The sequence below is a fragment of the Hyla sarda genome, chromosome 1, assembly GCF_029499605.1.
Source record: "Hyla sarda isolate aHylSar1 chromosome 1, aHylSar1.hap1, whole genome shotgun sequence".
NCBI classification, from domain to species: Eukaryota; Metazoa; Chordata; class Amphibia; order Anura; family Hylidae; genus Hyla; species Hyla sarda.
In genome coordinates this window covers 269,728,807-269,742,592 of record NC_079189.1, presented here as the reverse complement: position 1 = coordinate 269,742,592, position 13,786 = coordinate 269,728,807, and the positions used below count along the sequence as shown (strand labels likewise).

Here is a 13,786-nt window from a genome sequence, read left to right as displayed (position 1 = left end):
CCAAGAGAATTGAGAATACCCTTGACCCCAGCTCCTAGAATTTAGACAGCCCAGTTAAAAGAAAGATGGGAAAGGGAAGCAACGGAGAGTTCCTTGCACCTGATGCAAATTCTTCTGGAGGAAGACTCTAACTACTAAATTGAATACTGCTATTGAACAAATAAGTTTTCAGATGAACCTACATTTTAAAACAAAGACAAATTATTAAAAGAAACAGTGTCAAGATTTGTTGGATTTCTAAAAGGACAAAATCTTGCAGATCTCTTGAATTGCATGTGTTTCTAAGAACAAACAAGAGTATGACCTAATAAAGAATTCATATACTTAAACTCAGGATACTGATATATCTTCCTCAGGATGTGAAGAATCAGACATTGAAAATTGCAGGGAATACAGTTTAACTATAGGGGAGCAAGAACACAAGGTTACAATAGAGGTAGTGGTAGAGGTTCAAGAGGACCTAGAGGGGGCAGAGGAGATGGTTTTTAGAGAATCCATCAACCATCTCAAATTACCTACTGAGGAGCGAGACATAGAATGTACTAGGTCCTATGAAAACTCCTCTCTGTCAAATTAATAATCTGCAAATCAAAGAGAACTAGGTGACGCAGAAATTAATCTATTGGCTAAAGTACTTTCTTTTGTTCCCACAGTTAAATACAATCCTTTTTATGTGGGTTAAGGATTTGAGCATATTTATTAGGAAGTTGAAATGGAAAAAGTACTACTTGTTGAAAGATGCTAGAGAAAGTAGAGCCATGGGGCTAGGCACAGGAGATATGTCTTTGAGGGACAGGGTCCCTTTACAAAATTGCATAAAAAGAGTGTTAAAACAGCCCCTATTGGGGAGTATAGCAATATGGAAATCTTTCTGAAGATGGTAACAAATGAATTGAGATCATTAGGGGAGAAGAAAACTGAGTATCAAAACCTGACATTTTTGCAAAGACAGGCGATTAATATCCCTGGAGAGGTATTCCTCCCTGGTCATCAAACCCTCCGATAAAGGGGGTAATATTGTTTTGATAACCAGGCAGGCATATAAAGACCCGTGCCTGGATATTTTAAAGGATACAAAATTGTTTCTATCCTTGAAAATATTATTTTTATATTGACTATTGTCAAGCGATCCTGCCAAAAAGTTTAGTGATGAACTATTGGAAATATTAAATAGGGCTCAAGATGCTAAATTAATTAATGACTTAGAGTATATTTTAATATATTGTTAAGGTATATCAATGATATACTGTTGGTATGGACATCATCTGAAGAACATTTCAATGAGTTTGTTGGGGTCCTAAATCACAATGACCTGAATATAAGGTTCACTTCCACAATAAGTAGGTCATCTTGAATTTTTGGACCTTCAGATTCAGATCATGTCGGACTACACAATCCAAACATCCATCCACCGTAAAAAAAAAAAAACAGCAACAAATACCCTTCTAAATGGGACAGTTGTCATCCTCTCCCACTGAAGAGGGGTATTATAAAATCTTATAAAAAGCCTCTCAGGGAGATTTGAAAAGTCAAAGAACAAAATTGACTCCAAAACCAAAAGAGAGTGATGCGATACTGAGAATAAAAGGAACATATGATGAGAAAGCAGATCAGGTCAAAGAAATACAGGAATACTGGGAAATTCTTAAAGCAGACAAAACACTCACAACAATTATTCCAGATAAGCCCCAAATAACATATAGAAGAGGTATTAATCTTAAGGAAAGGTTGACTAAGAGCTGCTTTGAACCTTTGAAAACAGGAGAAACATGGCTAGAGAAGGGGTTAACTGGCACATTTCCATGTGGCAAGTGTCAGGGAAAACTTTTTCTAGTGCAAGTACTAATGAACACTGTTATTAAACACTAGCTGAGTACCCGGCATTGCCTGGTTTTTCCTTCCTAATCCTTTTTGGGTAGGAAGCTTTTGATTTCATATCCCATCCTCATATATTGTCATATCCCGTCCCCCATGTCCCGTCCCCAGGTAGGACTGACTTGTGATAAAGATATCTTAAGCTGAAAATAGAAGAGGGCATGGCTTTGTGGGACTGGGCGTGATTTGCAAGCCAGACCGATGCACAAAAAGGGTAGGGAATAAAAGGGGTGGGGCTTAAACTGTGGGCATGTCTTTGTGAGATGGGGTGTGGCTTGCAAGCTGGACTCACACATTCACCAGGAGATGTAGAGCGGAGCTTGTGGAGTAAGGTAACAAAAGTCCCATATACTTGCATGGGACTTGTATAAAAGATGGGTCTTTTTTTCAAGTGTGTAGGTTATGGTTTAATTTAACTATCATATATTTGACATATAAGTAATATGTGTACAAGGTATTATTGAAATTTCTCCAGCCGTACGAAAGTTATGTGGGAACATACATTTCCCATAGTTTTGCATGGGACTTAAAACAAAAACCCCGACCCTCACAAATGGGGGTAGTTAAGCGTTAAATTAACTATCCTATATTTTAAGTGAACATATAAGTAACATGTGACCAAGTATTATCAAAATATCTCCAGCCGTTTGGAAGTGATGCAGTATCATATTTCCCATAGACTTGTATGGGTCTTAAAACAAAAACCCTGAGCCTGGCAAATGGGGGTGAGTAAGGGTTAAATTATCTATCCTGTGTTTTTTTTTTTTTTTTTACATATTCGTAACGTGTGCCAAGTTTCATGTTAACCCCTTAAGGACTCAGCCCATTTTGGCCTTAAGGACTCAGACAATTAAATTTTTACGTTTTCATTTTTTCCTCCTCGCCTTCTAAAAATCATAACTCTTTTATATTTTCATCCACAGACTAGTATGAGGGCTTGTTTTTTGCGCGACCAGTTGTGCTTTGTAATGACATAACTCATTATATCATAAAATGTATGGCGCAACCAAAAAACACTATTTTTGTGGGGAAATTAAAAAGAAAAATGCAATTTTGCTAATTTTGGAAGGTTTCGTTTTCACGCCGTACAATTTACGGTAAAAATGATGTGTGTTCTTTATTCTGAGGGTCAATACGATTAAAATGATACCCATTATTACATACTTTTCTATTATTGTTGTGCTTAAAAAAAAATCACAAACTTTTTAACCAAATTAGTACGTTTATAATCCCTTTATTTTGACCTCTCGTATAAGCGGCGGTATGAGGGCTCATTTTTTTGCGCCATGATCTGTACTTTTTTTTGATACCACATTTGCATATAAAAATTTATACATTTTTTATAATTTTTTTTAAAATAAAATGTATTAAAGTAGCAATTTTGGACTTTTTTTTTTACGTTCACGCCGTTCACCGTACAGGATCATTAACATTTTATTTGAATAGTTCGGACATTTACGCACGCGGCGATACCAAATATGTCTCTTAAATTAATTTTTTTACCCTTTTTGGGGGTAAAATAGGAAAAAACGGACATTTTACTTTTTTATTGGGGGAGTGGATTTTTCACTTTTACTTTTACATTTTTTAAAATTTTTTTTTACACTTGAATAGTCCCCATAGGGGACTTTTCATAGCAATACCATGATTGGTAATACTGATCTGTTCTATGTATAGGACATGGAACAGATCAGTGTTATCGGTTATCTTCTGCTCTGGTCTGCTCGATCTCAGACCAGAGCAGGAGTAGCTGGAAGGAGGAAGGTGAGGGGACCTCCGTGCGGCGTTCTGAATGATCGGATCCCCGCAGCAGCGTTGCGGGCGATCCGATCATTCATTGAAGTCGCGTACTGCCGCAGATGCCGGGATCTGTATTGATCCCGGCACCTGAGGGGTTAATGGCGGACGCCCGCGAGATCCCGGGCGTCGGCCATTTGCGGCGGGTCCCTGGCTGCGATCAGCAGCCGGGATCAGCCGCGCATGACACGGGCATCGCACCAGGACGTACATTTACGTCCTGCATCCTTAAGGGGTTAATATCTATAATAGCCATTTGGACTTGATGCTGGAACATACACACACACACTGAGTTATACTAGCTGAGTACCCGGTGTTGCCCGGTTTTTCCTTCCTATTCCTTGTTGGGGAGGAAAATAAACAAAGGAGGAAGCTTTTGGCTTCATAACCCGTCCTCCTATATCGTTGTCATATCCCGTCCTCATATCCCGTCCTCATATCCCGTCCTCATATCCCGTCCTCATATCCCGTCCTCATATCCCATCCTCATATCCCATCCTCATATCCCGTCCTCATATCCCGTCCTCATATCCCGTCCTCATATCCCGACCTCATATCCCGACCTCCTATCTCGACCTCCTATCTCGACCTCCTGATCTATATATATAATATAATATAATATAATATAGAGTAGTTAGGAGTAGCCGTATTAGTCCAGTGATGCAAAAAGCAAAATCGGTAGTTGCAGTATCTTGTAATTCCTTTTTTATTGGACTAACAAGATTATGTAGAGACAAGCTTTCGGGATTCCTCCCTTTATCCAGTCATAAGCATTTCTGAGCTCGCAAGGGGAAAACACACCTCAAAATCAAGATCCTGAAAGGAAACTTCAAGAACACCCAGGAAAGAAAGACATTTGAAGCCAAAATGATAGTTCTTTATGACTCCAAGAACAGAGGACTTAATGTGGATTTAAGCTTCTTATCACATTATCAAAATTTCCTATAACCGTTGCTAAACTGTCTTCCCTCTCTCTGCTCTAACACCATTACACCCCTGCTCCCCCTCCCCTGTCCAAGTCTTATCTTCAGTCTATGGTCCTGTAGTAAAATTGTCCTTTCTCCTCTGTCCAGCGTAACCACCATTCTCACCTCTGCCGTCCAACCCTGCTCTGTAGTCTATGGTCCTATAGCTATACAATTTATGGCCCAACTTAATGTCCACTCTCCACATATGTTGTTTTAACCCCTGCATATTTTGTGAGATAGAACGTGTGTTTTCCCCTTGTGAGCTCAGAAATGCTTATGACTTGATAAAGGGAGGAATCCCGAAAGCTTGTCTCTACATAATCTTGTTAGTCCAATAAAAAAGGTATTACAAGATACTGCAACTACCGATGATTTTGATAGATATATATATATATATATATACATATATATATATATATATATATATAATTAGCTAATTGCAACACGGAGGGAGTTTTTTACATGTTGACATGCCAATGTCCAGCAAACTGTGGCCAAGAGGTACAGGTCATTTAAGAGCAGATTGCAGGAACACGTGGCAGATATAGTACATGGTAGAGATGCACCGATAGGTAATCATTTTGTACGTTGCCATGATAGTTGTCCTGAAGGACTGACTAAACAGGTATTAGTAGTCCCATATCCCAAAAGAGGGGGAAATTGGGACAAACTCAATGGGGGAGATTTATCGAAGGATTTAGACTGGTTTTTCTTGTCTAAATTTGTTGCACAGAAAGTCTAAATATGTGCGACTTTTGCTCTAGAGGATTTTTAGAACATGATGCATGCTAGTCTATTTTAGACTGAAATGCATTGAAAAATGCATTGGTGCTGAATTTATCAAAAGCGACTTTTCAGCGACAAGTCGCATAGGCTGAAAGTACGCCGAAATCTGAGACCATGTTGGAGCAGCTTTAAATATAGACTAAAGCATAGATCATGCAGTCTGTGCACAGAATTTATCAAGAGCTGTGCGCCATTTGATAAATTAGGCACAGGATAGACCGGCCAAACACTCTGTAGTTTGGTCTATATTGATACGGGACATAGACAACTTTGATAAATATCCCCCAATGACTTTATCAGTTGCTCTAGTTATATATATTTATACGGGGTCAGTATTTTCCTCATGGAGAGGACACCACTTCTGGTGTAGGACAGAGATTTAATGTAAATATAAACTATTAGAACTATTCCATCAGATAGTGTTCTTTGGGTTTCAAAGTTTCACCTAGATCTCATGTCATAATGTGATAATCTGTAATATGGTAATGATAGAAACAACAACATGATGAATACATGTTTATGAATCGCTATTTAAGCCTGCTATTTTGAACAGAGTTAGAAGAAAGACAGTTTAGGAATCTCAGAAAGGTAAAAGGTTTCCCTGTGACATCCCTCCATTCATTAGTAGACACCTGGATAATCAGTGTTGTTCATTCAGTGAGTTTGCACAGTATGAAGCAATAAGGAATGATTGGAACAGCAGTACTGGCCACTGAGTGGAGGAGATATCCTATAAAACACAAGGTGTTACCATAAGTTTATGACCGCCATCAGTCACGTAGCAAAACTACACCAAGAACAAGTAAAACTGCACCATGTATTTTGGATAAAGGAAGCCGCATCATGATGTCTATGTGAGGGGAAAGCCTCACCATGGTTCCTGATGAATTTTTGCTAAAGGAAATGCGTTGAACCACAAAAATACCTATTTGATGTCTGAATGGACTCGTTGCAATTAGAAGCAATCAGGTTTATCATTCTAAGTTTTATACTTTTCGTATGGTATATATTTTTTTTCTATACCCTGAGAAAATGGGCAATATGGTGAAGGAATTCAGAGTTTGAAGTTAAACTAATGGGAACATATGAGTATGAATATACGTTAAATAATATGACAGACACAAGGTATGCTGTTCTGCTGTTGTTGCTCATTTTCGGGGTATGCAAATTAGGTCCTTGGGGGCATGGGCAGAGCTTGGACCTGAGAGAAGGTGAAAGGTGGTGTCATTGATGGACGGTATATGTCACCAAGGTTCCTGGCCTTGGTGAGGTAAGAGCCGGTATTTTCCAGTATCTGTGCTGCGGTGCAGTCTGATACTGGGCCCGTAGTCTGTCTGGAAGGCCAATCCGGGACGGCTCTTACCGGGAATGACCAAGTGAGGGGTGGGGGTCGTTCCCCACAATCCAGGCCGGCTTTTGTTTGGCCTTAAAGCTAGGCTGCCGAACCAGCTGCGGGGAATTTGATAGTTGGAGCACACAGTGCCAGAGAGGGCTGTGTGTGGAGTCTTCCCCGTGATAGCTTCAAGAGTGGAAGTTGCTGGACAGCCTAGCTGAGGCCTGGAGAAGACTTTCTGACGCTGTGTGGTGTCAACGCAGGTGTGAACAAACACCTAAGGAAATACAGGTGGACTGTTGTCACGTTTTCCTTTGCTCTTTGTTAAATGACTGTAGTTGTTGCTAGGGGCAACGCAGTGAGGTCCGCATTAAAGTTGCAGGTCGCTGTTGCCATGAGCCGCTGGAGTTGCGGCTAGGGGCAAAGCAGTGAGGTCAGCATTGGAGTCGCAGTACACGTTTGCCAAGAGCCGCTGGAGTTGTTTCTAGGAACAGCGAACCTGATTGTCTGTCCGATGGATGTTTTTATCCAGTGTCTGCACTGATCCAGAGTCTGCAGTATTGCCAAAATGGAGGCGGTTGTCAAGGCACTCATGGAGGCCAACGTGTAACATCAGGAGTTCAACCAGCTATTGCTACAGCAGGTGGTGGCGTTTCAAGCTACAGCGACGACCCGGACCAACCTTGAGGCCAGGAAGGCGGTGAGGATGGCGGTGCCAAAAAGGACCGCTGCCCATGACTACAAGACCTACCTGTCCGTCTTTGAAAGGGTGGCCACGTCCCAGCCTGAGGTGTTAAACTTATAGTAGGAAATCACATGTACTGTAGATGAAGAAACCATTGTAGAAGATAGCAAGGCCCGTCCTGAATCCATGCAATGTACGAAGGTAGAAGTTGAAGATTTCTTGCAAGATTCAGACTGAGGCCATCATTTGGATGGCTCTGTGCTGTTGATGGCATCTGATTCACTGGAAGACAGCAAGATCCGATCCTAAATGACGTCTGCGGAAAAAGAGCTGGACTCTCAATCCATTCGTGTGGAAACAGAGCCGAGCGTGGACAGTAGCTCTGACAGTACAAAGCTGGTGTCTTATTGTCAAGATGTGGAATACAATCCTTTTTATGGGGACACTAAAATGGAAGTCTCTTCCTCTCCCACCACGTTGGCGTCAGAGATAGAGTTCAAGGTGTCGGTGGCACCTGTTGCAGTTGTACAGACTGTAGACACTGCGGAGGAGCCTGTGCTTCTTTCCTCCCCTAAGGCAGAAGTGGACACATGTATGGACAATCCCGATCCTCTGCCTGATGTGGGAGAGACTCATTGCTGGTGGAATTGATGATTTGGTCCTGGACTATGCTACTAGGTGTCCTGAGGCATTGCCTCTGCGACATACCTTGGCCAAGCTCATAACTAAGGAGTTAATGTAGATGTTCTCCCGAGTGGGTTTGCCTAGGGAGGTGTACCCCGTTTGTGTCTGAAGTAGTGAAGGAGCTCAGTAAGCGGTTAGAGGTCCGCAGCTGTTCCACCTGTGTGCTACCCACAGACAGATGGCATGGTAGGAAGGTTTAACCAAACAATAAAAAATATAATAAAGCGGGTGGGGGCTAGAGATGGTAAAAATTGGGTTCTCTTGCTGCCCTATCTTATGTTTGCAGTGTGAGAAGTGCCCCAGGCCTATACTGGGTTCTCGCCCTTTGAACTGCTATACAGCAGACAACCACGTTGTCTGTTAGACATACTAAAAAAGCATGGGAACAACTGCTCACACGACCCAAAAGTGTAGTTGAGTATGTCACACAGTTACAGGAACGAATGGAAACTGTGTTGCATTTGGTCAGGGAACATATGGAGGCAGCTCAGCGAGCTCAGAGCAGAGTTTATAATCGCCAGGCTCGGGTTCGGAATTTTAACCTGGGAGATCGGGTTCTGGTTCTGGTATCAACGGTTGATAGTAAGTTCCTGGCTAGGTGGCAGGGTCCCTACAAAGTGATTGAAAAGGTAGGGGAAGTGACATACAGGGTACACCAGCCCGGGCGAAGAAAGCCAGAGCAAGTGTACCATGTAAATCTGTTAAAACCTTGGAAAGATAGGAAAACTGGTGTGGATGATAGCCCTGGGATAGCCCTGGCCAGGTTTGTTAGGGGTGGAGTTTCCCGTCCCTCAGTCTGGTGCGAGGGAAGCGGTTGCCACAGTAAAGATTGCAGACAGCCTTTCCTCTGCCCAGACTCAGGAGGCCAGGGAGTTTGTTAGTAGGAACACTGATGTTCCTGGAAGTACTGTCACCCGCCATGACTTTGTCACTGAACCCCAGGTGAAAATACGGTTGAAACCATACCGGGTACCTGAGTCGCGGCGACAAGCCATTTTGGAACAAGTGCAGCGAATGTTAAAATTAGATGTCATCGAGGAATCGAAAAGTGAGTGGGCTAGTCCTATAGTCTTAATACCCAAACCGGATGGTACGTTACGGTTCTGTAACGATTTCCGTAAACTGAATGAAGTTTCAAAGTTTGATGCTTATCCCATGCCCCAAGTTGAGGGGCTTATTGAGAAGATGGGCACAGGTGTTCACCCCTCTGGTTTGAGCAAGGGTGGGGAGGGTGGTATGTAAGAAAGTGAAAGGTGGGGTCATTGACGGACGGTATGTGTTCCTTGCCTTGGTGGGGTAAGAGCTGATATTTTCCAGTATCTGTGCTGCGGTGCAGTCTGATACTGTGCCCGTAGTATGGCTGGAAGGCCAATCCGGGGCTGCTCTTAAAGTGAAGGGTGGGGGTCGTTCCCCAGTTGGAGCACACAGACTCCACACACAGAGAGGGCTGTGTGTGGAGTCTTTCCCGTGATAGCTCCAAGAGTGGAAGCTGCTGGACAGCCTAGCTGAGACCTGGAGAAGACTTGCTGACACTGCGTGGCTTGAACGCAAGTGTGGACTGTTATTACTTTTTCCTTTGGTCTGCGTTGAAAGACTGTTTTGTTGTATGCGGAGTGTGAATAAAACACTGGATTTTAGACGCTGTCTCCTTACCTCAATACTGCAAACCGCACTTGTCCGCAAGAGCGAGATATCACAACATATATTTTATATATCATACGTAATTAGTGTTTCCCAACCAGGGTGCCTCCAGTTGTTTCAAAACTACAACTTCCAGCATGCCCAAACAACCAGAGCCTGTCTGGGCATGCTGGGAGTTGGAGTTGCTCCCTGGTTGGGAATCGCATCTCAAAGGAGGCCTGGCTTACTAGTTAGATGCTGCAGTAAGTCAGTTCCCAGAGCAAGTTGCAGCTCTGGGGTCCCAGCTTCGAAGGTAATATCAGGGGTGTGGAAATAAAAAATAAAATAAAAAAACTACTTGGCCAAGGAATTAAAGCGGAACACAATCTACTTGTCCCTCAAGAAAATCCACTTGTCCTGGTAGATAAAATAATTTTCTCTGGAGCTGACCCGAACCAAAAGGACAACTCCCTGCATGTTGCACTTTATAGTTCTACAGTTTAGGTTATGGTGCAACATGCTGGAAGTTGTAGTTTTGGTTCGGGCATGTTTGCATGCATCCGTGGGGCTCTTGGTCGGCGGGCGAGTATGAAGGGGGCGGGATTCTGGTGGTGCAATTTAGTGTGGGTGGCCAGAAGCCACTAAAAATGTATTTAAAAAAAATTAGCACAACTGGCAGCAGTGGACATCAGAACTTTAGTCCCGGCGCAACAGCGTCGGGGGCGGCGCTCAGCTGCTTGCAGCTAGGCCGCATGAACTTTTTTTTTCACCCACAATAAAGACCCGCCGGCCGTCACCTCAGGGGCTAAGAGCAGACTTGTGCGTGCCTACGTAGCGCACATCTGCAAACCTGCTCCCAGCAACAATTAAGTAGACAGGCCTGTACCACAGAAACGCCAGAGGGGGAGGGGGAGCTCTGAGCAGTGGCCCCCGGGTACTCAAATCAGCTGAGGGCCGCCGCCCCCTCCATATACCCTGACCGCTGGTGTGAGGTGCAGACTTGCATCCGCTCCTGCGTCTCACTCCGGCATTAAATAAAAATAAGGGGGAAGTCGGTCTGTCCCTGGGCCCGAAACAGGGCTAAATCTATGCAAAATTCACCTGCCCAGCGCCTGGAACTACATGTCCCGGGCGTTGGGCGATAGGATTTCCACAGCCCTGTAGTGTGGTCTGGTCTCGGAGGTGACATCACTGACTACAGCTCTGCTTCATAAGAGACACACATGCAACTCTGCGTCATGAGACACACACACAGCCGTCCTTCATAAGACACACGCAGAGCTCTGCTTCATGTGACACACAATTGTAAAGCTCTGTAAAGGTGCATTACTTATAAATATTTGCTTGGAAAGATTGATTCCCTCATGTAATGGTAAATATAATAAAGGGGTAGTCCAGTTAAGTAAAATATAATTTAAGTCTCCCTGCATTCTCACACTGATCCTCCGGTCAATGCTTTAGATGCGGCAGTCATGTGAGATACACTGCTTAAATAATACTAATCAGCGACCTCTGCAGTCACGCTCCATACTACTGGCATGATGGCTCCTGTCATTGAGAGTTTATGCCAGGAGTACTGAATGTGCCATGGTCACTTGAAGTCTGCTGCTAAAGTAGGTCATTTTTTTTTCTTCACTTCTTCAGACAGGGGAGAAGTTTTAAAATACTGGAGTACCCCTTTTTAACACCTTTCTTCCTATGCGGCCATAGGATTATATGGAAATATATAAATACTCCTGTGACTACTGTGGTCAGTCCACAGTTAAATGCAAATGCAGTGTACTACTGTTTATATACATCAAACACAATATACCCAATGCTTACCTGGACTCCCATCATGGAGAGCATGACATTAGTGTTTTTTCCCTAAACCTGTGTAAACAAATATGTCACAGTTTCTAGAAGATATCATAACTGACTGTAGGTTGTTTTGTATTGTATTTTAACTCTACTCAATTATAACTAAAGTGCAAGATTACACACTTCCCATAAACAGGTTTGGTTTTGTCTTTGAAAGACAACAGCCATGTTTCTCTAATGCTGCACAGCACTTTGAATACTCTTCCTTGATCAAAATCCTGCATAACTTACTTAGATTTACTCTAACAATTTGGTGCAAATCTTGATATGGCATATATTATGAATCCTTATTTTCTAACTTGGTTTTCTGTATGTCAAAGGTGTAAAATATTACCCCTTGAATTTTACGAAGATTAATTTTAATTAAACAATTTCTAATAATGCATGTGTTTTCTTTCAGCTTTACCATTAAATGGAGATACTGTGTCTCTTGAGAGTGAAGGCAATAAAGATGATCAGAATCCTATGCCTGTCCAGAGTGCTCCTGAAAATGACTACAGTCAGAATGCTTTCTAGAAAATCTACATACTAAAATTGCCTAAAGGGGTGGTTCGGCAGGATAAGTTTATTTGTATTTAAAATTAAAGGTGCAAATTAAACAAAAATTTGAGGATCCCCTTTTGAGCTTTATGTTCTGGTCCTATGTTCACACTGGATATTGAATTACTTGCTGAAGAAGGTTACTGCTGCAGCTTGACTGCATTTACTTAGGACTAAATGGGTTTTGGTCCAGTTTTACTTCTAGGCCAGTTATTTTTTGGGTGAAGTGGGGATCTGTATGAAACCATAAGCTAGGTCCACACACGAGGGTCTATTTTTGGTAGGCCATTTTCATGTGTCAGAATTTCGGTGTCAGATTTCAATGCGTTGAATTCAACGGGAATCTGCTGCACTTTGCACACGGTGGAATTTCCGTGGCAGATGTTAGTGGAAATTCCATTTTCCACATTAATTCTTTGTGTAGAGTCCGCACGGAATACACGGGCGCCCACCTACCAAGTGTTTTTTATTGAATCTCCCATCACAAATTCACAGCTACTTCTGATTAGTTGTAAATTGAAAGTGAACATGCTTCCATACAAATCCCTTTTCCCAAACATTCCTAAACTATGTAACTAAACTTACCCTTTTCCTTTTATTTTTTATACTCCAATCTCAATTTGCTTTTTTTCCTATCAAGTTCCATAATATTTATTGTTTTAAAGGAGTATTTTTCAACCCCAAATGTTATGCCTTTTGATTAGATATGGGTGACAAGCTGGTTCCAGAGGTTGGACATCCACATATTCTGTGAATGGAGGAAAATTGTCAGAAAATTTTAATGAGTGCAGTGTGCACAGCCAGTATTCAGTTGATTGATTGATTCATTATAATGTTTAAAAACTTCTATAGAGAATGAGTGAGTGGAGCACTGGCCGTGCACGTATGCAATGCTCCATTAATGTGAGGGGCAATTTTTCTCTGGTTGGGGTTTGACCACTGGGACTCTTAACAAGCTGATTATTTTTGGGATTGTCATCTCCCATCCTTGGGATCACTTTTGGCACCTTTTTATAGTAAAGGGTTGCATCATCCCACAGCATTAAAAAAACACCAAACTAAAAAGTTTCTCCCCATGCTATTCTATTTATTTACCCATGTGCAAAAAGATGACCACAAGACAACCTAGTGGCATAGTTACATACAGCCAAAGAAGTTGTGGTAACAAGTGGATGGGCTGGGCTCTTGCAGCCCAGGGGCAAACCCCTTGGGCACTTGCACCCAATTACAGTACAGACTAAAAGTTTGGAAACACCTTCTCATTCAGAGTTTTCTTTATTTCCATGACTATAAAAATTGTAGATTCACACTGAAGGCATCAAAACTATGAATTAACACATGTGGAATTATATACATAACACAAAAGTGTGAAACAACTGAAAATATGTCATATTCTAGGATCTTCAAAGTAGCTACCTTTTGCTTTGATTACTGCTTTGCACACTCATTCTCTTGATGAGCTTCAAGAGCTAGTCACCTGAAATGGTCTTCCAACAGTCTTGATGGAGTTCCCAGAGATGCTTAGCACTTGTTGGCCCTTTTGCCTTCACTCTGCGGTCCAGCTCACCCCAAACCATGGGTTCAGGTCCGGTGACTGTGGAGGCCAGGTCATCTGGCACAGCACCCAATCACTCTCCT

The 13,786-nt window shown here is 42.3% G+C and overlaps 1 protein-coding gene across 1 annotated transcript in view; it reads left to right on the top strand.

Moving 5' to 3' along the window:
- The window catches only part of HDGFL2 (HDGF like 2), a 236,887-nt gene extending 223,436 nt beyond the window's left edge, over nt 1–13,451 (top strand). The window contains exon 15 of the mRNA XM_056572250.1: nt 12,009–13,451. Coding sequence (XP_056428225.1) covers nt 12,009–12,124 — 116 coding nt within the window. The 3' untranslated portion in view covers nt 12,125–13,451. The remainder of the gene's footprint in view (nt 1–12,008) is intronic.
- The last annotated feature ends 335 nt before the right edge of the window (nt 13,452–13,786 follow it).